Source organism: Mytilus galloprovincialis, chromosome 7, assembly GCF_965363235.1.
Source record: "Mytilus galloprovincialis chromosome 7, xbMytGall1.hap1.1, whole genome shotgun sequence".
Lineage (NCBI taxonomy): Eukaryota > Metazoa > Mollusca > Bivalvia > Mytilida > Mytilidae > Mytilus > Mytilus galloprovincialis.
In genome coordinates, this window is record NC_134844.1 from 31,555,434 (window position 1) to 31,581,104 (window position 25,671).

General features: G+C 31.4%; 1 protein-coding gene across 3 annotated transcripts in view; it reads right to left on the reverse strand.

Moving 5' to 3' along the window:
- Positions 1-25,671, reverse strand: part of LOC143082757 (signal peptide, CUB and EGF-like domain-containing protein 3) — a 55,030-nt gene that overhangs the window by 4,699 nt on the left and 24,660 nt on the right. For all 3 annotated transcript variants that reach the window (XM_076258599.1, XM_076258597.1, XM_076258600.1), the window contains 20 exons: positions 18,763-18,882; positions 17,978-18,100; positions 16,969-17,094; positions 14,805-14,915; positions 13,913-14,029; positions 13,393-13,509; positions 12,722-12,844; positions 12,031-12,147; positions 10,996-11,118; positions 10,177-10,386; positions 9,519-9,638; positions 8,917-9,075; positions 6,939-7,041; positions 6,047-6,150; positions 4,195-4,359; positions 3,158-3,325; positions 2,749-2,910; positions 2,270-2,467; positions 1,186-1,338; positions 544-623 (listed from right to left, as the gene is read on the reverse strand). In XM_076258599.1, coding sequence (XP_076114714.1) covers positions 544-623; positions 1,186-1,338; positions 2,270-2,467; positions 2,749-2,910; positions 3,158-3,325; positions 4,195-4,359; positions 6,047-6,150; positions 6,939-7,041; positions 8,917-9,075; positions 9,519-9,638; positions 10,177-10,386; positions 10,996-11,118; positions 12,031-12,147; positions 12,722-12,844; positions 13,393-13,509; positions 13,913-14,029; positions 14,805-14,915; positions 16,969-17,094; positions 17,978-18,100; positions 18,763-18,882 — 2,699 coding nt within the window. The remainder of the gene's footprint in view (positions 1-543; positions 624-1,185; positions 1,339-2,269; positions 2,468-2,748; positions 2,911-3,157; positions 3,326-4,194; positions 4,360-6,046; positions 6,151-6,938; positions 7,042-8,916; positions 9,076-9,518; positions 9,639-10,176; positions 10,387-10,995; positions 11,119-12,030; positions 12,148-12,721; positions 12,845-13,392; positions 13,510-13,912; positions 14,030-14,804; positions 14,916-16,968; positions 17,095-17,977; positions 18,101-18,762; positions 18,883-25,671) is intronic.

Sequence of the window (25,671 nt, forward strand, 5' to 3'; positions counted from 1 at the left end):
GTTTAAGGTAAAACTCAAAGTATCGATTTACTAACTTGATTAAGAACACAAAATTAATACAGAATACTTAAATGCTATATATCATACATATTATTATTTTTTTTTTCACTGTTATTGACAATAGTGAAACATTATTCGATTATAATGATGTTTTCTTTCCAATTCTATAGTTTTTAGAAATTGGAAGGATTTTCTACCCCAGAATATGTTATTTTCATCTGTAATAAGCAAACCCTTTCGGAAGTCTTGGTTCTCAATGCGCTTCAACTTCTTACCTTATTTGGTCTATTTTCTTTACTTTTTTATTTAAGCGTCACTCACCAGTCTTTTGTAGACTTTTAGTTTGGTATGAGTGATGAGTTTATAACTTCATATCTTAATATGATTTAATGATTGTATCAATGATTTCATATGACCTATCGAGACTTACCCATAAGTCCAACACAAAACTTTATTTCTCAAATTTTATACATGAATTCTTCAAATGTAATTAGCTTATTTAGTGTTGTATAACAGTGTCGATTCATCAAGTTCATTTCTTACCTTTAAAATGTGCTGGTGTTGATATGAATTGTATAGCCTTCCATCTTTTACGATGTCTTCTATAAGTGGTTGATATTCTTCTGCAATGGAAAACAATTTATTAGTCCAAATTTGTTTTGGGAAAGAACACATCATATAAACATGTATGACTAAAAGCGGACAGTATCATAGTATGACTTTCTTTCTTACAATGCAGTCAACTTCCTATCCTTTATTACTCCCCTTGATGCCCAAGGTTTGCTTTCCTGTTGTCCTGTTGTTCTTGTACAAACATTTGAGAATACATAACGCGCATGAGTTTCCCCTATTGTTTGTTTGAGAAAGACATAAGACGAAAAAAGAAACAGACAATAACATTTACAAAAGGTTTACTTGCCTTTGGGTGATTGAGTCTTAGTTTCTTTTAAATAACTTTCGTAATTTATGACATGAAACTTTTAAGTTTTCTGAAAAATTATGCCAGTACCAACGCACTAACCTGATTATATAATTCGGGATTATCAATCAACCAGTGGTAGTTAATGAACTAAACAAACTATGCATGATCGTTTTTATAACTTTCGCTTACGGTGTTTACTTATTTGTTGTATATTCATTTTCTTAGGAAAAGAGATCTATCTTAATGGTTATATTTATATTTACCATTATAAGTTACATATGGTATAGAAAATCCAGCTGCTGTATTTTTGCCATCAGATTTGAACTGAATCCACATTCGTTTGGATCTTGAAGTGAAGGCAATAGGTCGTTCCTTGGTCTCGCATGCCTCATATGATGTTAGAGAAGATGGCTTTTCTGCAAATAACAATCACTATTATTACTAATAACTAAAAATCTAAAATACCATTCATATGTATGCACGAATATTAAGAATTGGGTTTCAATTCTATCTTTTCGTACTTCAAAATACAAAATTTACTAATCTTTACGATAATCATTTTCCTATTGCTAATGCAGCATTTTTTCTTTGTCAGGAATATAATATTTGCCATTATTTCACTGTGTTTGAGCTGTATCTATAAAGGACTTTTCGCGATGATTTTCTTGGAGTTTGGTATTTTTAGAATTTTCCCCTTTTACCAATTAATTCTTTCACTTTTAAATGTTTTAATATACTTTGAAACTTTGATTTTAATTTGTTTTTCTATGAATCTGATTAACAGGCAAATGCTCCATCGTTTTTAGTAAAATTATGGTATTTTCGCCAAAATGATAGTTGCTATTTTAATACTATTATTCAAATACACAAATATATATAAACAACTACACTGTTTTTTGCCATCAGCTGAAAATACTTATATATATATAGTTTTAAAAATGTTAAAAAGCAACTTATGGTTCTATATAGATGTGTTTTTTTCTGAACAGATACGTGTATACAATCATGTATAAAATTGCACATTGATAAAAATCAAACAGTTCGAAGTTTTATGAATGATGCCACATGTGGATTGGGATCTGTTAGTCATTCCGTGCACATTAGATCGCCTGTGGTTTTGCTGGGGTTCTTGTTGCTCTGTCATTTTTTTTTTCCATGTTGTGTTTTGTGTAATGTTGATCGTCCTTTCATGATTTTTCTTCTTGTTTTTTTGCTATTGCATTCTTAGTCACTTGATACTTAAGTTTTATACATGTTGATCATCATAAGCTTAGAATCTTCAATGACTTTTTCGAATAAAATAGGATACAGGTATTTGGAAAGGTTTGTTATAGCAATAACAATTACTTGATTGTCTCATTACTAAGATGTCACCGCATTTGTCTATCTGTTGCAAAAATACTTCTGGAATTATGACAAGGATCCTTCTTTTCTTCCCAGGTTTTATTCTCCAAATACATTCTCTGTTGTTTGGATAGTTTCCTGGATAATTTGGACTTTGGATGAAGCCATGGAACTTTCCAAGTAGTCCACCACATGCCGCGTCTAAAAGAAAAATAATGTTAAACCTGAATTTAAAAAGAAATAATTGCATGTTGTTGTATTATATGTATATTGAGGCAATGATAACGATATTTATAAATTTAAAAATGTCACATTAAAGGAATTTTAAATTTTTCCTTGTTATGAGTGATTATTAATACAATTTCCATTCGAAATAAAACAGTTAACAAAATTTGAAACGAGAACTTTATTTGGTTAGTTTCAGGTCATGAACTTCTAAATTATAATTTTCAATTTATAAGTTGCTTTGTTTCAATACTCACTTTTACATTCTGAAACATTGGTGGTTGCATCTTCATCTGTAATGGTATCACCAGGACAAGCTGTGCAATAGTTCTGGCCATATTCCATCTGATAACTTCCGGTAGGACACACTTTACAAGTGTGTGTTTGTATGTCGTAGAAATGGCCTGGTGAACAAGTAGCTAAGGAATAGAAAATAATAACAATAATCATTTTGAAAAATTTCCTATGTTAATTAAAACTATTTTCTAATTCTTTTTGATATTGGTGAAACAACTTGTACACATAAATACTGTACAAGAACTTCGAATGTTTCTTTTCTGTATCCGAAACATCAACAATAAGAAACTAATGTAAATTCGAATGGATAAATTCAAACATTGATGAACTTCCAAACTACATTGTATGTCGATAAAAGTTTGTATTTACCTTTAGTAGAGCATTGTTTGAAGCTGCGTGATCCTAAACCAGTAGTTTCCAGTCCTCCGCCGCAAGGAACACACCTAAGTCGGCCATATTCAGACTGATAGAAATTTTTTGGACAGTCAAGACAAGGTAACATTCCATCTTTGGAATACGATCCAGGTGGACATAAAACTAAAAGAAATCAGACATTTCACTTAGTAAGACTAATATCATCAAACGAATAATAAAACTTTTTCATCTCGTGATTCCTATCAAATTATTAATTTTCCTTTTAAAAAAAAATATGTATCGTACTGCAATTTATATTAACGGGGCACTAGCTACGAGATATATAAAAAATCTAAAGTATGATTTTTTTTTTGTTCAATCATTAATGAAAGTGAAATAGTGAAATAATAATTAGCTTTTATCAGCTCAAATGGTTAAATTGTGTCAAATAAGGGAGCTACCATTTGATTTTTATGGGGGGGCTAGGATGAAATTTGAAAAAAATAGGCAGGACAGGAGTTTTGAGTAAAAAAAAAAGGCAGGATGAGACACTTTGCAAAAAAAAAAGGCAGGATGACAATTTAGGTAAAAAAAAGTCAGGATAAACTAATAAAAAAAAAGGCAGGACAGAATAGAGTGAAAAATAAAAAGGCAGGACAGAGATTACAACTAAAAAAAAATGCAGGACAAAATTTTTCATCCTAGCCCCCCCCCCCCCCCCCCCCCCCCCATAAAAATCAAATGGTAGCTCCCTAAAGCTAATAAACATTGATAATGAGTTATTCACTTGCAAGTGAAAAACTCGACCTCATTAAATCCGTATTCATGTGAATTCAATTTAACCCCGTAGAAAGAGATAGAATACGCATGCATTGCCGGTGTTTGGTTATTTAAAGGAAAAGAATGTCAACATTGAAAGTGAAACAAAGGTAAATAATTTGATTGACTGATTCGATCCACAAATTCGAATTTGACAGCTAGTGCCCCTTTAAGATTTAACTTTTCAATATGTAATTTTCTAGTATTAGTAACTAAACTATAATGAGCCATACCTGTACATTGTGTTATATTAACAGCTCCAAGTATTCCTATACCAAGTTTGACCTGAGGACATAAATTACACAATGTTTGTCCCTCTTTATCTTGATAAGTTCCTCTTTGACAGATTTTACATTGCTTTTGTTTCTTGTCAAAGAATGTTCCAACACTGCATGCCACTACAATATGGTAATCAAATACATTACTAGGTGATATATCATTTAATAAGAGTCGTAAAATTTAGTTAACCTGATTTTTCATCCGTGTCATATTTTAAATTGTCCGTCCTCTAGTCTCGGTGTTAAATAATCTACCAACCACTTTAAGGGGAACATTTAAACGTTATCAATCACTAGCTCAGGAGGGGAAACTTAACAATATTTGAAATAACTTTGTGTATGGTCAGTTTAGCTTATTTTATGACTGTCTCTACATTTATATTTATTCTTGCTTCAAATAATGTTCTGTACTGAGAATTGACAAAACTCATTGTTTTCAAAAAGAGGAATAGAACATCAGATAATTAATGAAACAATGAGTTCTGGTTTTTTACACTTATAGTGTAGTGCGTTCCAATTTAAACATTTTTAAACTGAAAATGCATTACAAGATTAATTGAAAGAAAGTTATCCATATAAAAAAGTAAAATAACAAATATATCGAACTCCAAGGAAATTTCCAAACGGAAATTCCGTAATCAAATAGCTAATCAAAAGCACAAACGCATTAAAGGAATGGATAACAACTTTTAAATCCCTATCATATCTTATGTTGTGAGTTCAAACCCCGCTCGTGTAGGTGCACTCGACTCAAATCTTAATTGACTAGGGTTGTCAATTTCCCTATCGAAGGTCGGTGGATTTCTCCGGGCACTCCGGCTTCCTCCACCAATAAAAGTGGCCGCCACGAAATAGCCCGAAATTGGCGCTTAAAATTGGCGTACAAATACCAACAACAATCAATCAAAAGCGAAAGACAAGAATACTCAAATTTTCCCGTAGCTTAATACAACACGCTGGACGATAACCAAAGTTGATCTCTCTTTGAAATTGAAAGTTTTATATGAATGTTTCTACACATAAATTCTGATCAATGAAACGATTCAGTTTCGATCCCATGTTGATTTTTTAACGAAAGTTGCATACAACCTTTTTGATTTTAGCAATTCAAATATGTAATAAAAAATATACCTTCATGTGCTACTTAAAGAGACGAAAGGGGGTCGAAATTTAAGACATTTACTAAAACTTTCGGTATTTTGGACATTTCTTTCCTTTGATAGACATACATATTTTTTTTTTTTTTATTTCAACAGATAAACAAAAGCGGATTTTTGTAGAATCATTATGAAAATCTTCTTTATATTAATATGCTCTTAAAATGTTCAACAATTCCTTGGAAACAATCAAATCACTAAGTAATGTTTTTGATTAACAAAGTTTTAGTATTTCATGAATGAAACGGCTTTTTTTGTTGTATATTTATCAAACTTTTCAATGTTAACATTCAAATTGGTACAAATAATCGTAATGCAAAATCAAACCTAAGCGATTTTTAAAAGATTGGTCCTTGTACTAGTTTTGAAAGTCGAACAATGCATCTTTTTCCCGATTTGTCACAGTTTGACTCCTTGAAAATAAAATGTTACGTTAGCAACGTCATTACCTCCCCTATTACTGTATCAGATGCCCTTCACTTCGAAAAGAATGGTACATTAAGTGTCAGTAGCATCCCCTATTATGATTACAAATAAACAATATGTTATAAATCTATGTATAACCTCAAACTCTACGTTTTTGCAGAGGAGGAGTCAATTTGCATAACACAAATTTTATTTCTACATTTGTAGTTATATTTTTAACTTACCACATGCTTCCTTGACTAACAAGAAACCGTCAGAACAAGAGAAATCCACCTTTTTCTTAAACTTTAAGGACTTTTTAAGAATATACCGATCAGCCTTATCATATCTACAATATAATTAAAACTCAAATAACGTTAAACCACTTGGCAGTATTCATATGATATGTAAATTATGTCGCCAATGTATGTATTTTCATCTTAGATTACTTGTCTTAAAATCATTTGTTTCTATGTGTTTAAATGGTTTTAACTTGAACTAAAGAACAAAGGCATATACTAGATATAAAGATCATGAATTGAATGTACCACAATTAGTAAGTATCACTCACGCAATATGTTTGCATAACCGGTCATACGACTCGAAAATCTGCTAGTGAGTATACATATCCGACTAATGATAAGCTATGAAGACTGATAAAAAGAAATCTGTATCTGTATCAATATGTGATTTTTAAAAATAGTCACCTAGTAAAGTTTGATTAGAGTATTCAACTTTTTGGAATTTTGGGTCCTCAATGCTCTTCAACTTTGTACTTGTTTGGCTTTACAACTATTTTGATCTGAGCGTCACTGATGAGTCTTATGTAGACGAAACGCGCGTCTGGCGTAATAGATTATAATCCTGGTACCTTTGATAACTATTAGCTGTAGAAAAGTATCAAATCGCGTGCTTAATTTTAGCACAAATTTTGTATCGCTCACATGGTAACGTTTGACGATATAGGTACACTCTCCTTTGCAGGAATGCAAATCTACATCAAACATAAATAAAATATCGATTTGAAGCCTGTGAAAGAAATAAACAGGATGCATAAATTATACATATTGCTATCCATGCCTTTATAATTTTTCGCAATTCTAATACTTTCTTATTACTAAGTTCATTATTATTTACCTAAAGAAAAAATCTTTCTTATTTGCTGCTTTCCTCATCTTTTTCAGTGCTTTCTTCATTCGACGTTCAGTCCTTTTTGTTGTACATGCAGCATCACATTTTCCTAAACATTGAAAATATTAAATTGGTTTCGAACAATGATATGGAATGAACTCAATCCCTGTATTACTTTGAATTTTTCGAAAAACTAATGGTGTTCTTATCCCAGAGAAGATCACCTTAGCCGTATTTGGCACAAATTTTTGGAATTTCGAGTCTTCATGCTCTTCAACTTTACTTGTTTGGTTTTATAGCTATTTTGATTTGAGCGTCACTGATGGGTCTTATGTAGACGAAACGCGCGTGTGGCGTATTAAATTATAATCTTGATACCTTTGATAACTATTTACACCACTGGGTAGATGCCACTGCTGGTGGACGTTTCGTTCTCGAGAGTATCACCACCCCAGTAGTCAGCACTTCGGTGTTGACATCAATATCAATTATATGGTCATTTTAATAAATTTCCTCTTACAATACTTTGAATTTTACGAAAAACGAAGGATTTTCTTATCCCAGAGTAGATTACCTCAGTCGTATTTGGCAAAGCTTTTTGCAATTTTGTGTCCTCAATGCTCTTCAAATTTGTACCTATTTGGCTTTATAGCTATTTTGATCTGGGCGTCATTGATGAGTCATGTCTTTGATGCAACTGTTATAGAGAGGTTTAGCTAGCTTTATAACCAGGTTTAATCCCCCACATTCTACATATGAACATGTCAGTACAATGTCAGGAATATGATAGTTGTTATCCAGTCGTTTGATGTTTTTGAGCTTCTGATTGTTCAATTTGACTTTCCATTTTGAATTTCCTTCAGATTTCAGTTTTTTGTTATTTTACTTTTTATTGATTATCATTTTCTTAAACTTTTCATGATTTCAACAATTTTACAAGCCAAAAATATAAAAAAAAAACATGAACTATATTAACATCGTCAACTATGCTTCCCTATGAAATTGGTTAGCTAAAGTACTGACAAACTGTCAGTCGAACTTGAGAAAGAGGAAAGTTTAAACAGATTTAAAAAAGTAATTCTTTCTTAAAACACTCATACTTCATTATTTCCAACGACCTTCTAGTTATCATACATTTTTCGTATCTTAATGACACATGTATGTGTTAATCACATGTTGTATAAACATCTGATTAATAGAAGAAACAGTTGGCAATGATTTTTAAAACCAATATATATCACAAACAAAACTACAGATAAAATTCTTACATCCAGGTTGTTTTGAGGTCATTTAAAATATTTAACCAAAGTTGGAGATTATATTTTCAGTTTACTGGATACAATAATTATAGAAGCATACTTACAACCACAATATATTACATTTCTGTTAATAGATGATGAGTTTATTTACAACCACTGGGTCGATGCCACTGCTGGTGGAGTTGACATTTCAAGAGAGTATCACCAGTCCAGTAGTCAGCACTTCTGTGCTGACATGAATTATCATTTATATGGTCATATTTATAAATTAACTGTTTACAAAACTTTCGAATTTTTGAAATACTAAGGCTTTTCTACATCAGGAATATATTTCCACAGCTGTATTTAACAAAATCTTTAGGAATTTTGGTTTTCAATGCTCTTCAACTTGGTACTTTATTTGGCCTTTTGACTAATTTGGATTCGAGCGTCACTGATGAGTCTTTTGTAGATGAAACGCGCGTCTGGTGTTAATATAAAATTCAATCCTGGTGTCTATGATGAGTTTATTACTCCTTTAAAAGGGTTCCTTTAACCCAAGATATAGTGTGGTCCATTTTTTTCTCATATTTTTGGGTTTCAATGGTCTTTAACTTCGTTTTTGATTTGGCTTCAAACTGTTTTGAATCAAGCGCCATCTAGAAGTCTATGTAGACAAAACGACCACGTCTGGCGATGCAAATTATATCTTTGAACACCGGAATACTATTGAGGCCTTTATTTACCTTTAACAGGCAATGAATCAATTTCCATTTCAAGTTCAGCCGCCACAACAGCCTGCTTATCTTTTTTATATTTTCTGAATCTCTTTGGGAGTCTAGCATTGCAATCAATCTCAACAGTATTCACATTACACGTTTGTCGGCAATTATACTTTTTCTGTTCTGTAATACAAAACATACATATTGATGATTAGCTTATGAAAATGTATTTCAGTCGAGTTCTGCTCTTAAAAGTAGTTTCTCACACAAATGTCAAATCAAATTATTGATTAATTAAACATTTGAAAGTAGGATTGGAATTGTAAGAGAGATACTCTTGAGATAATTACTTACAATGTTTGTTTAAATGAAAAAAGAGCCTCATTAATTGAAACCCATCGTCCACACACTTTTGCTATAGAACGATAAATTACATATATCCAATGAAAGAAATGTATGTTTCTTCAAAAGTTATTTGATTCTAAATATCATTCATCAGATTATTTTACTTTACAGAGCTCAGCACTGAGAATTATAAACTCATACTTGAAACTTATAAACTTTGTTGCAGTACTAGTTTATTATAAACGTTTTTAATCACTTTTTGGTATATGGACAATATTTACCGTTTAACTGTTGCGTTATGTTCCTTCTTATCAGCTCACGTAAACTTCTCCTTGTTCGACATTTGTCTGCCACAAACAAGAATGTGACAGTTCTTTTCAGTTTTGGTCCTTTTATAGTTTCTAAAAAAAATAACTTTTTAGACGATCTTTTTCATTTCTCTTAACCATGAAGTATATGTTTCGTACATATATTTACTAGTTCTACTAAAGATTGGAAATATGTCTAAGTTTGTAATCCTTTTTAAGTCATACTATTATAAAACAAATAGGTAATTATAAAAATCGACATGAATTTGAACAGGTTCGGAAAAATGAATACAACAATTCTTACTTTCTTTCTTAAGAAACCTTTATCTGGATTAACTTTTATCAGGAACGCTCAACCCGAATATTAAAAACCCATCAACGTATTAGACCCAAAACAGTTAGAGAGTTATATGACCAAAAACGGACCTAACATTTGATGTCAATGGTGCTCGAAACAAAGTAGAGATTTCCGAAAAATGTCAATTATTGAGCAAAACGTAGTGAACCAAAGTATATCCTAATATTTGTTCCTTCATAACAAAGTATTATATTATAGCACGCAACCTTCTTTTATTTAATCAAACCACTACCAGAATAAAATAAATACCCTTTCTTATCATGCAATACTTACTGGAACAATGAGGAAGTGACGTCACAGTTGAGTTACCAAATTTCCATTTGAATTCTGTATTAGGACCACATTCTAGAGCAAAATTGTCTTTCGTTGTAGCTGATTTTGCCGTTCTTTGACATTGAAAGTTGCATGTTTCTTTATCATTTTCTTTCTTACAGTTCAGTCGCGAATTACTCGGTTGTGTCAGTTTATCACAAATGTTGTTTGCTGTAATAAGACAACAAAAAATGTTACATTACATTTGAGAAGTATTGCTTTATCAGACCATAGGAAAGCCAAATCCGAAAAGGAATCAAAGCTTTGCTTGGGGAGACATATTTCCTAATTTTAACATTATTACCAAATTACTTTACAGCAAATTTCAATCAAACTATATCCGATTTATCTTCTAGAACTGAGGTATTGACAAATTGGCTGGAGTAGCCCCCATAGAATAACAATCCACCAAAAGAGGCATTGACCCAGTTGTATTGATAATATCAACGGTGACAATTTTACGGTACCTGATACGCATTTCAGCAAATCGTGTCTATTCGATGATGATCAAGGCCTGGATGTTTGAAATTCAAAACATTATACATGTACTAACGTACCAGGGCTGATAAAACAAAAAAGTATCAAAAGTATAGCCAAATCTTACAACAAATAAAAGCGTTGCATGAGGGAGATGTGTTATTTATGAGTCTGATTGCCCCTCTTTTACCCTAATTTCAAACGATTTCCAAATAAAATTCACAACAAATTTCAAAATATCAAACAATATCAGTATGTGTTTGACAAAACCTAAGTACTGGCTACGTTGCTGTTGAAACTTACGGATGCAATCCTTTCCATTTGAATGTAGTTTAAATCCATTTCTACAACTACATCTAAATCCACCTTCAGTATTCTTGCATTCATTTTCACATCCACCGTCGTTTATAGAACATTCGTCAATATCTGTAATTAAACCAAAACTTATTTTATGCAATGAAAATTCATTGGACAAAATGATACACTATGGTTTTCTGGCCTTTTCTATAATTATTGTGAGAACGTTCCTTTTAAGCTTGGTCATACGAGTTTCGCATGTAATTCCACAGTTTTATTTGACATTTTAGACAAATTAGGGTATGAAGAGAGTAAATACAAGAGAAAGATGGTTAAATTACAATAAGGCTCAAATCGTTCGTAAAATAGAATAACAATCACTCTTGGTTTAATTCAACCTACAGACAAAATTATATTCTTTTGCAATGATCGTGTATTATAATCACCACTATATAAATACAAAGAAAAATGTTGGTGTAGATAAATTTATCTTAAAGACAAAAACTGTTAAACAGGGTCATGGTAATTGTTTCCCGACTTCAAGACAATATAGATATATCAGAATATTCTTAATAAAACTAAACTATCGGAGTTATCTCTCTTTATTAAACAATACTGAAATAATTGAATCACAGAAGATATATCATGTACATGTTAAAAAGGTCACTTTCATAAAATGAATTCGTATGCGTATCTTAATTCAAATGAATAGATAAACAAATAAGTTCAGTTTTTACATCAAAATAAGTTAATTAAAACAAATCTTTTGCGTTTTCATTGCGGTCAAAAACTTTCTAACAAGAAGACAAACTCCTATTGTAATGCAATAACGTTAAAAACACAAAATGATCCACTAATATTATACAGTTATGGTTCATGTTGATTATATATATGAATTACATTTAACCATTGAAATCTATTTTGGGAATACATTAGTAATAGATCATTTCTAAAATGTATTTATAACCGTCGCGTTCATTATCTATATACCTGAATCTTCTCCAGGTTATATCAATGGAGAATCAGCTTTATGAATCCTACCTGCACAATGTGTTATTCCGTACAGTTGATATCCCTTGTCACATTGACAATGATAACTTCCAGGGGTATTGACACACGTGTGATCACAGGTACTGTTTACCTCACATTCGTTTATATCTGGGGTGCAATTGGAAAAACAATATCTCAATTAATACTTTTACAAATTACTATTCTAATTTTATAAAAGAAGTATGCAGTTATAAGAATAAAGACTTACATTTCACATTTTTTTACATAAACGGTTAATATAAATGTTTAATCAATATTTGAATACAAATAACAAACACACAAAAAACTAAAGGGATAGCCTATATAAAACGTACTCATTTATGAACCCTTAGGTAGTGGAATTTCTGTTAATTTTTCATTGACTCCCCATGCGTAAACTAAAATTGTGAGCTTGGATAGAATATTTGGCAAAGTTAAAAAAAACTTATTCTAGCATTTCATTTAGTTAAAATAATTTTGAAATCAAAGACAAACACTTTTTTATCTGCTGTTAAAGAAATTTGGAAACAGAAAATGGTATTTACCCCTTAAAAGTAAACGTTTGTCGTATCACTGAAAAAAATGGATTATTCCATTTCTGCCACTTCGATAAATTCTGATATTATTCGTATTAGAATGAAGTCAAAAAGCTAATAAATAATTGTTAGCGTAATTGTATAGATGAATAAAATCAAAGACATACCTACACAATTTCGCTGATTTATTTCAACTTTGAATCCTTTAGGACAAACACATTCATAACTACCAACATTGTTCACACATTGGTGGCTACACTCGCCGTTATTTATTTCACATTCATCCACATCTGTATTAAAAAAACATTTATTATTCATATATAGAAAAATTCGGTGAAAAATATACTGAAAGAAGAATAGAAAAAAATCTAATCGCCGTATTTTCAAACTCTCATTTATGGGTAAGGTCTATAAAAACAATTAAAAATTTCATATGTTCTGAACAATTTATTAATAAGACCATTCAGAGACGTGTTGCTTGCATGCAAAGAATAACAGTACAAAGAGGAAAGTATTATTTTTTTTGTAAATAAGTATAAAAATTAAAATCACAAAAATACTGAAATCTGAAGGAAATTCAAACGGAAAATCCCTAATCAAATTACGAAATCAAAAGCTCAAACACATCAAACGAATGGATAACAACGGTCATATTCCTGACTTGGTACAGACATTTACTTAATATGCAGAAATGGTGGATTAATCTTGGTTTTACAGCTAGCTAACCCTATCACTTGTATGACAGTCCAGTAAATTCCATTTCCATTAAGATTGTTTTTAATACATGTTCATTGATATCTACTGAATATACAAGCCTACATGTTTCTCAGTCTCTTACCTAGACACGTTCGTCCATCTTGATGAAGTTTATATCCTTTTGGACACGAACACGTCGGACCTTTTTGTGAGTCAGTACATTTTCTATCACAACCACCATTGTTTACTTCACATGTAGCTAAATAAGTCAATTCGTTAAATTAAAACAAAAAGAAATAAGAAAGGTTTAATAAATGAAGGCAAACGCAAACGATTATCATTTTAAAAAATCTAAGATGAAAAATAAAGAGAAAAGCAATGCGATTTCATTCAAAACGTTCCCATTTAGCCATGATCAAATTTTCTCTTGTTATTTTGTTAAATATTGATTCATTAATTTCTTCATCATGTGTATACATTGTCGAGATTTAAAATGCAGAGTTTCAAATAATTGGGGCCATAAAAAAACAATAAGGCCGAATTATACTTGTAAGAAAAGCCGGGAAAAAATCCAAAATGGTAGTTATAACTACATAACTATAGGACAATAATGATATGTAAAATTTAGGCTACAGAAGTTTACCAATGTTCAAAATACCTACCGACACAAGTTCTTTGATCACTCATCAGTAAATATTTAGGAGCACATATACATGCCGTACCCTCTGGTGTATCAGTGCAGTTATGTTGACAACCACCATTACCAGCAGAACATGTACCTACAAAAAAGTTTCAATATAGGAACAAAAGTACACATCGCTCTTTTTCTAAGATATGTCTTTATACTTAATGATATTTTATACTGCAAGTGAAGGAGAGAATGCTTTTGGGTTTTTTTTTATTATGTTAGTATCGGTCAGTTTTTAAAAGAATTACCTATTAACGTAATTACCTTACAGACAAATGTACTATTTTTAACAATGGCTACGAAACATTCAAAAACAATTTACAATATTTCCACTTTTACCAGTGATATTTGAATAAAAATAAGAAAATGTGAAAAGTAAAATCACAAAACTACTGAACTCAGAAGAAAATTCAAAACGGAAAGTCCATAATCAAATAGCAATTTTAAAAGTTCAAGCACACATCAAGCGAATGGATATCATTGATACAATTTTCAATTAATCATAAAATGACCTAGATGCTAGCAGCATACATCAAAATAAATAAACCAGCAAATTATCAAACAAAATTATGTTTTCATTATTTGAAAGAGGGGCGAAGCATACCAGAGGGACAGTCAAACTCATTTATCGAAAAAAAAACTGACAACGCCATGGCTAAAAAAATAAAAAGGCAAACAGACAAATGATAGTACAACAGACACAACATAGAAAACTAACGACTAAGCAACACGAACCCCACCAAAAGCTGGGGTGATATCAGGTGCTCCGGAAGGATAAGCAGGTCATGCTCCTCATGTAGCACCCGGTGTGTTGCTCATGTTATCTTGCTAGCTCGTTCTTTTTTAAGGCGACAAATTATACTCACGTATGCAATGCTTGCCATCGGAATGTAATCTGTAACCTTGTCTACATCCACATTTACCATTTGGTTGACAGAAGTGTTCACATTTCAATCGATCCTGACACCAACGTCCAACTACGAAAATATAAATATGAATAAGAAAGTTGTAAAGTAGAAAGTCTTGATAATTCGATTTTTCAATAATATTTATAAGCTTGATACATTTTAATATGCATATATATATACCAATTTATCTAATATGAGGCTCTAGAGATACTATGACGCTTACCTTGATGTATGTGAATATAGCTTCACTATTCCCACTGTCCAGCAATAAAGATAAGAATGAAATTCATGATATATAGCCCTAAGCCGGGAATGTCACAGTATATACCCTGTCTGAGACCTGAATTACACATATATTACGGATTACCCCTGACTTAATGTTATTTTCCAGTGCAGGTATTTGTTGACAACACATATTATATGTTATTCAGGTCTCAGACAGGGTATATACTGTGACATTCCCGGCTTAGATTTGATATACCCTGAGCCGAAGGCAAAGGGGATATAAGCCCTAAGCCGGGAATGTCACAGTATATACCCTGTCTGAGACCTGAATTACACATATACTACGGATTAACCCTGATTAATGTTATTTTCCAGAACAGGTATTTGTTGAACATTCACAATGCAGCACTGTATATATCCATTACATGTTTATTGTCTTTTTAATCTTTTGGGTAATTCATTTGAATGCACGTTTTTATCCTGACATTTTTTTCCGTTAAAAAATAGTTTCAATAAAGTTTTTAGATATCATATTTTGTGTTTGTATGTGTGTGTGGCTTTGTTTTTTACAACACATATATTGAAAAACCCATCCTGATATGTTCGGCATACGTGAAGGATTTTCTAATTTGCTGTGAACATAATTTTATTGTGTATGTAATAATTCATGATAACACTTTTAACATTCAATTTAAGTATTAAAAGCGTAAATTGCGTGATTTTGTATTAAAAATGTATTATTGACTGAAGCACGTCATTATTTTCCCTCTGTGAGCCTCTGACATTCCTAAGTGTTCTGTATAGCTTTTGACTACGTCACATAGTAACCGGTTTTATGATGACGTTATTGAGGTTCTAATTGGGGATAAAAACGTCGTATATACCCCGGCAGTTTCTTGAATATATACTGACATCTCTGTGCTGTTATCCAATCACAAACCTCGACACATTTGTAATCCGTAATATATATTGAAAAACCCAACCTGATATCTTCGGCATACGTGAAGGATTTTCTAATTTGCTGTGAACATAATTTTATCGTGTATGTAATAACTTATAATAACACTTTTAACATTAAATTAAAGCATTACAGGTGTAAATTGTGTGATTTTGTATCAAAAATGTATTATTGACCGAATCACGTCATTATTTTGCCTCTGTGAGCCTCTGACAGTCTGATAGCTTTTGACTACGTCACATAGTAACCGGTGTTATGATGACGTTTTTGAGGTTCCAATTGGGGATAAAAACGTTGTATATACCCCGGCAGTTTCCTGAATATACACTGAGATCTCTGTGTTGTTATCCAATCACAAACCTCGACACATTTGTAATCCGTAATATATAAATATATATATATATATATATAATACTTCTTCTCAAATTAAGATCAAAAGGTTAAGATCTGCAAATTCGAGTTCGCAAGTATTTATTGTGCACTGTGCCCAGCGCAAATAAACAACTAAATTATAAGAAAAATTCGTTAGTTGGATTATACATTTCCAGGTCGGCTTTAAATAATGTCGTAAGTTGATAATGGAATGTGGGAAGTAGATGGTGTACCTTTCAGATCAGCTACGTTGTGTCTGTCTTAAACGATGATTATGCTCATTATTTTGCTGTCACATAAAACATATGTGTGCTGTTTAAGAATTTTAGCAATGGGAAAACCTTAGATTTACATAGGTAACGGCTTACTACTCCTAATGTAATGTTCTGAGTTGCAGGTGATTCTAAAGAACATTAAACTTCAATACATTTAATTTGTAACAACTTCAAGGTATCCTGTATTTTACCAACAAACAGGTATGTAGGTTTAAAATGTTTCTACTTTATTTAACAAAACCAATTATCAATGGAAGAAAAATGCGGAAACGTGTTATGCATTTGAACTTACATTGGCAAGATTTGGAATCGGCTGAGGCTAAGGAGTAGCCAGCATTACACCTACACTCATAACTTCCCATACTGTTCACACATTGGTGCTGACATCCACCTTTGGCCGTAAAGCATTCATTCTCATCTGAAAGGTAATCGAAACAGACAGATGAATTAAATAAGTAAACGAAAGTTTGCAACAACAATTTATCTTTTAACAGATACTTAAGTGCAAGTAATGCAAAACATAATTTGTAAAATTAGAGAAAACGCAACTAATTAAAATTGCATTCGTGTGTCGTAAATAAGTCTGAAGTAGCTAATCTGCAACTGAATACTTTTGTATACAACATTTAAGAAATTATCTGCCAAAGCCAGTAAATTTCATAAATGATAGATACAATTTCACTCGAGAACAATTTCGTAATATGATTTGATTAACCAGTAAAACTGTACCACGTGCACATTTCATAATCAACTAATGTCGTTTCAGTATTGTTCGAGATCAAAATATTTGAAAATCTTAATCTAGAACAAACATTGAACAACTGATATAACTGAAAAGACAAAAAACATACAATGATCAAGTGAAAGAGAGATAGACATTTGTATCGATTTACATGCTCATTCACAGTAAGGATGAGGAAGGTATTCAAATTAGTATGCTACTATAGATGAAAATTTCGTACATATTGCAGTTTTTCTGTCCTATTTTGACAGAAATTCAATTTTGGTAAAGAGAGTATTTCTTTGTAAACTTGTTTACATTAATTATGTCTTTATAACTATTTGACATCAACTTTAATAGATGGCATTTTAAGATTTTTAGTCTTTACAGAGCCAAACATTTTAAACATGAAATTTCAAAAAATGTCTATACTTGTTATATAATTCATTATATTGTATCATGTATACTTATTTTCAATTTAAATCCAAATAGAGAGAAAATGAATATCAGTGTCTGTGATGCGATATTTGCAATCTTTGTTTGAGGCACTCTCACTATTGGTCTTGTGTTAACAACTCACCTATACAATTCTGGCCATCTTTGTCGAGAATGAAACCTGGTTTACAACTGCACGTGTAATTTCCTGGAGTATTATGACAAAAATGAACACAACCTCCATTATCATAATTGCATTCGTCTCTGTCTGAAATGTGTACATGTAGATAGTTTGAATTATGAATAAATGACCTGATTGACCAAATTTCTTTAAATAGTATTTAAAAATGTATATGTTGTCATCTAATGGGTAAAGTAAATAATGTTAGATGTTCTTGTTATTTATAGATTATCGTTGATCATCTCAACGAATTTGATTTTCTCGCTTGAGCCCGTACGGCATCGTGTTGAGATGACCAATGTTAACCTGTTTGTCGCTATTATGACGACGTTGTTTATGTTATTGACAACAGCACGTGAGCCCTTAGTTTCTAGCGAAATTTTTCATATCACTCTACTGTGCTGAGAAAGGAAATTATCAGTCGATAAGATCAAAGGCAAATAACATAGAATAGCGACAATACAAGTTATATGGATATGGACTTGGATTTATGTATCTGCCTGTCCCAAGTCATGAGACTGTAGCACAGTGGTTCGTGTCTGTCAGATTTGTTTTCTAAAATAGTTTTGCTATCAATTAGGCCGTTATACTTCTCGTTTGAATTATTTCACTTTTGTCATATGGGACCTATAACAGCAGACTAAACGGTTGTTATTGGATTTTTATCATTGATAAAGGCCTTCGAGTGCTTGATTCCACTTCTTTTAACTATGATGGCTAGCTATAATGAAAATTGACACAATTCTTACCTTTACAAACCTTTTTGTCATCATAATAACCCGGATTACATTTACAAGTATAACTTTTTCTAGTACTAATACATATTGCATCTTTGTGGCAGTCGTGGGTTCCTTTTTTGCATGCATCTTCTATAGAATAAAAAATAAAAAGAAATTAGAAACACTATTCAAGATAAGTTATCATATTAGTGCTTGACTAACATTTGTGAATGTTAGATTCACAAATATTCACCAAAATAGGAAGAAAGTCACAGTCGAGATAGCCCAAGTCTTAACTTATTTAAACAGGGCCAGATCGTGTTGTGAGGAGTAGTATTTCTGCATTCTACATATTATTCAAGAATGTAAGGCTTTAATGTTAAGATTAAAGAAAATTCTGCTTCCCTGCGTACAATGCATTTAAAGGTCGATCAGAGATTAATGTGGTTAGGTAAGGTACATATATTTTTATTTCAACAGTATGTACTTTTACGGTTACGTAACATGAATTATGTTTGCCCAGAAAGTTTCAGTCATGCGATTAGTTAATCATGATTCCTCTATGAATCAAACATATAAGGCTCGATCATGTCCAGTGGCTTACATTAGACAGACTAACATTGAAATTTCAGATTCTTGAAATCCCATTTTCTTTGATGTGAAACAAGTATAGACAAATATCTTTTGGGAAACAAGGTATGTATAAAAGTGTGAAATCATTTATTTTCGGGTGTACCAATTTCCGTGGATTTAGGAAAACTTTCATTTTCGTGGATATTTGATTTCATAGTTTTAAAAAGTGTGCGTAAATATATATAGAAAATTTTTACAATTCGTTGGGCAGAAACAAAGTCAACGAAAATTGGTATTCAACAAATAATAAGGAACCCTTATTAACAACTGTCATACTCCCGACTTGGTACAGACTTTTTCTTACGCAGAAAATTGTGGATTAAACCTGGTTTATAGACAGCTAATCTTCTCACTTGTATGACCGTCGCATAACATTCCATTATATTGACAACGATGTATGAACATAACAAACAGACAACATAGGTATACATTTCAACAATTGGGGAAGCAGTCAACATTGTGTTAAAAATTCAAGAAACATATCTATAGAAGTCATATAGACAAAGCATATTAGCAAAAATGAAAGACAAGAATACAAAAATTTACCATAGCAAAATAAAACAATGACGAGATGTATTAGAACACAGCCACGTCATATGTAACTAAACACAAAAAGGCATTTGACAAAGCACATTAGCAACCAGATGCTCTGCAGGGTGCAGTTTTATACGACCGCAGAGGTCGAACCCTGAACAGTTGGAGCAAGTATGTACACAACATTCAAGCTTGATACAGCTCTGAATTTGGATTGTGATTAAATAAGTAGTTGACACAACATAGGTGTCTGACATGTGCACAGAATGAATGTTATCTAATGCACTTAAAAAATATAAATTTACCTATTATGGTCCAATATCTAAAATCTAAATACATAGCCATGGATTGCTTCGGCATATCAAAGAATCCCAAGAATTCAATTTTTGATAAAATCAAACAAACTTTAATTTTGGACACCAATTTTGACCAACTTGAAAACTGGGCCCATAATCAAAAATCTAAATACATGTTTAGATTCAGTATATCAATGGACCCTTTCGACCTCAATGTGGACTAATTTGATAACAGGGCCCAAAAAACAAAAATCTAAATACATGGTTAGATTAAGCATATCATAGAACCCCATACATTCCGGCAATTATTGTTGAAATCAAACAAAGTTAAATTTTGAAACCCAATTTGGACCAACTTGAAATCTGGGCCCTGATCAAAAATATAAATACTTGTTTAGATTCAGTATAGCAAAGAACCCCAAGACTTCAATTTATGTTAAACTCGAACAAAATTAAATTTTGGACCCTTTTGACCTTACTGTAGACCAATTTGAAAACTGGAACAAAAACTTAAAATCTAAAAACACAGTTAGATTCGACATATCAAAGAACCTCATTAATTTGATTTTTCATGAAATCGAACAAAGTTTTATTTTGGACCCTTTTGACCTCAATGTAGACCAACAGGGCCCAAAAATCAAAAATCTAAATACATGATTAGATTTATCATATCAGATAACCCCATATATTCAATTTTTGTTGAAATGAAACAAAGTTTTATTTTGGACCCCAATTTTGGCCAACTTGAAAACTGGGCCCATAATCAAAAATCTAAATACATGTTTAGATTCAGTATATCAATTAACCAAAGAATTCAATATTAGTTAAAATTAAACTAAGTTTTATTTTGGACCCTTTGGACATTAATGTAGACCGATTTGAAAACGGGACCCAAAATTAAAAATCTAAATACACGGTTAGATTCGGCATATCAAAGAACATCAATAATTCAATTTTTGATGAAATCAAACAAAGTTTAATTTTGAAATGGAACCTTGTGGTACAATTTCAGAAATATCCATACACTTACACACAAGTTCTTGTCTAGAAACTAGAAACATTCTTTTTCTTTACAAATTACCATAGCACAATAACACCATGACGGACAGTATAAGTACAAAGCCATGTCAAATGAATATCACCAACAGACAAAACAGTAAACGTATTACTAAGTATTCAAAAAGACGAATAAAAGAATATTATAACACGCCATTTGATAAACAACGTCAATACACAAAATATATACTTCAAGACCATCGTGTAGTTGATACGGAATATTTATCAACCGATGAAAGTATCTTCCAATGAACTTTTTTTAAAAGGACGAGACGTCACTGGTTCATCAACTTACTTTTTGCTCAGACACTGGTGACGTTTTACAAGGTCTGAATAGCAGCTGCACGCTTTTGAATACCAATTGAGTTAGGAAATGGAAATGTATATCCCATATGCAGGTGAAGTCGGTATATAACTACTTAGGTGGGGAAATTGATATTTTCACAAGTAAAATCTTCTCGTTTGTCATAGATTCTGGTACTAAGATCACTGCGTATGTCAAATTTGAGGTATATGTCTTAACATGAGGCGGAGGAAGTCGTGTCTGTTACTTTTTTTAATTCCTAGCTCTGGGGGATATATAAATGGAACTCAATCAGAATAGTTTGGATTGTTAATGGAAAGAACATCATCAATATATCTGAATGTGAAATTGAATAACTTGGCTTCTTTGGTCTTCTTGTTTTTGACAAGTGTCTGAAGAAAATCCCGTCTCATATGAAACAAAAAGAGGTCGGCAAGAAGAGGTGCACAGTTCGTTCGTGGGCCTGACTGCCGAAAATTTACTTCAAAGTCTACATCACAGACAACACCATGAGCAGATGGAAAAGATGATCATAAATTCTTCCCACAAGAAGATATAATGCTCATTCGAAATAAAATTTAAATTATATTAATTAATAGAAATTAAGTGAAAGTCATCATTCAGATATGTAGAACTGAGTACGAATTGCCTTGTATAGTAACATTTCTGAAAATCAATCTAATATATATGTTAAATTATCCTCGGATATCACACAATAAATCACTTATGTAGTAAATGAAATCTTAAATTGAATATTAAAACGACCACCTATATAGTAGCAACTCAAATATGAATGTAATGAAAGCATATGAAAGTGATACATTGCCCTCTTCCTGTAGGTAAAGCATTCAAATTAATGTTGTCTTATTGTTATATTATGCAATTTTTAAGGTGCATTCAAGTTTAATTTATCATTTAACTACTAATATAATATTTTATAAATATTTTATGCCCAATTTTTGATATTATCATTATACGATAAAATCATGAATCATACGGTTATATGTTTTTACGTCAATTGTGGTTAAATTGGTTTTGCTAAATTCAGTACACAATGTTTCTGACTGAATGCATGTTGTTGGTTATTCAAATTCCTCCAAGGTATCAACGTTGTTCGTATATACTTCAAAAATATAATACGATGTCAAAGAATGTAATTAAAAAAATCATTTAGCTTTTCTTTTTTTTAATACTGATTTGTATATCAAACACTTTTGTCTAAACCTGGGAACATTCCAATCAGATCTTTTGTGAGCTGAATGTATTTTCCTTAAAAATTCAATGACGTTTTTTCAATCTTTTAAGAAGAAAATCAGCATTATCATTGAATAGATACATAAAGTTTTTCCTTATGCTGTGTTGTTACACCACTGTCCCATGTCAGGGGAAGGTTGACACCCACAATCACGTTCAACCCCGCCTCAGTATGTATACATGTGCCTGTCCAAAGTCTGGCGCCTGTAATTCAGAAGTTGTCGTTTGTTGCTGTATAACCTATTTGTTTTCGTTTGTTACTTTGTACATGAATAAATCTGGTTGTTGGTTTTCACGTTTTAATTATCTAACAATTTGTCATATCGGGCGTTTCATAGCTTTCTATATGGTGTAGTTGCTCATTATTAAAGGTCGTACGTAAGGTCTCTTAATTGTTGTCAGTTGGATAGTCTCATACCATATCTTTTTTTGAATGGATATGGTTCGAAACGTTTAACTAAAGTCTATATAAACAAAAAATGAAATGTTCGGATTAACAGAAAAAAATGTCTAAACAGTGAAGAAAGCATATGCTATAAAACTGAGGCAAATATATTTTAAAAATAGGAAGAAGATATAAAGGGGACAAACATAATAAAAAGAATATATCATAGTTGTAAACAAGTAAAATCCCATCTAAAACGAAGGTTATGATGGTCATAAAAGGGTAGTCAGTTTCTGTTCAAGTGATGGAACTCAGAGGACTATTTTTGAAAAAGGGGAAAAGAAATGTCAACAATGGCACACACCAAAAAAAAAAAAAAACACCATAGTAGAATACAAAATAACACATTCACATGAACAGGATGGCTTTAGGAATGTACAAATTATAATAAAAAAAAACTAAGTAAATATTCAAGAATACTACAAAAGCAATAAAACCGACGTGCTAGACGTACACTCACAACTATGGTGGAGTCTATAAAAGAAAACACAATAAAGATGACTCTCTATTGTTTCAAGGTGTTTTTGCAATGCTGCGTCGTGAATGTATAGACATTTCGTGAGTTAACTCATTTTGTTAATTAAAAATTTGCAAAATCTCTTTTTTGTAGGAATACTTAGAACATATTTTATCCAAATTCTTTATTACATAAAAAAAACATTCCTATTTAACACAATGGTAGGTAGAGTTATAGAAACGAAACCAATTATGTAAAAAGTGAAAGTGAAAATTGAAATCAAAAGGTTGAACATAACAAAAAGAGCAAAATAGATGTACGAACCCAAAGTATAAAACACAACTTTTGCAAGCACTGAAATAATTATCCTTACTTCAGTTTTGGACTAGGTTATGACTATATGGCAAACCCTTATATTTCTCCTGTTCCGACAGTAAACCCTTGCTAAAATGGGTGTCTATATGACTGTGCGTCTTGTATATATACGCAACCTCCTTCTTTTGAAAATAGACGTTAAATCAGATGCATCAGGTATAGATATGTACTTTAAAACCCCTTGAAACAACTCTCTAAGAGGTCTACAGGTGGTTAGTTGCAAATCAAATTATCATTGCTAATCCAACATCCCTTCATTTTCAAGTGGTAGTCCAAACTTTATTACAGTCGACCCATCAGAATTTTCAAGACCTACCTTTTGGTTTTTTTTTGTTGGAGTTTTTTTTTTTTTTTTTGTTAAATTGTTCCCCTCCTCAAAATGTTTGAATTTCCACTGTACGTTCAGAAAAAAATAATCAATCAAATTGGATGTTGAAGAGATGGTTCAAAAACTATTTTTTTAATGAATACTGTATGTAAAGTTTTAAGACTTCTGTATTCAAAATTGTGTGATCTAATTTATATAGCACTGACGAAATAAAACCATGGAACCAATTCCTATATATATGATGAACCGATGGATATCTATTGAGTTATCGGGGAATTTCGTGTGAAAACATCTACCTTTAGCATCTTCTCGAATATACTTTTTTATGGAATTCTTTACAATGTAAATGAATGTTACCAATCATAAGGGAAGAACTTGAATTCTTTATAATGTAAATGAATGTTACCAATCATAAGGAAAGAACTTGAAGTAACTGGTAAATATAATAATAGACTGTGAATGTGTTTAACAACTTCAAGTTAAGATGAGCGTCAATTATCTCATCGAAATAAAATGTCTGCACGTTTTTTTCAAAAAAATTGAAAAAGAAAAAGACCACCCATTAAATCGAAGAAAATGAAGATTTATTTTTGTTTTACAACCCGTTGGCGAAACAAGTATGGTAATTTGTTTATGTTGTTTCTCTTTTAAGTTTATTGTCATACTAGTGATATATTATATAACAAGTATTTGTAATATCTTCAAAGAATCTTTGTACAGTGTAATATACATTTTATATTATGACTTTTCTACTTTGCAAATATTTTATGACAAAAAGGTTTATTATACTTTTCAAATTATACAGTTGTTACAACTAATTTCCAGGTGGTTTTACTGCTAAATAACAATTTTTTTATAGTGGACTTTTATACTATATTTTATAAGTTAACATTAATGAAAAAATGAGATGCGTTTAAACCATGATATTTACTTTCCTTCTTGAATTATACCTATACGTTTCTGTGGAATCAAATAACTCTAACATCAACTGCTACATAGTCACTGAAGATGTAAATTAACAAATATATAATTCAAAGTTGTTGACTGACCAACAATAAAAGCATGTATGTGAGTTTTCAACTGTGTTTTTTCTTGGGTTTTTTTCTCTCTCTTTAAAATCAAACTTATGTGTTTTCTCTTTTCAAGGAATGTGAACATACGGTAATGTGAACAGTTTCCCCCACTATTTACTTCCTTCACAGTGTCGAATTCATGAAAGTTCTAAAAACAAAATGGATTTGAATTTATCAGTTTTTT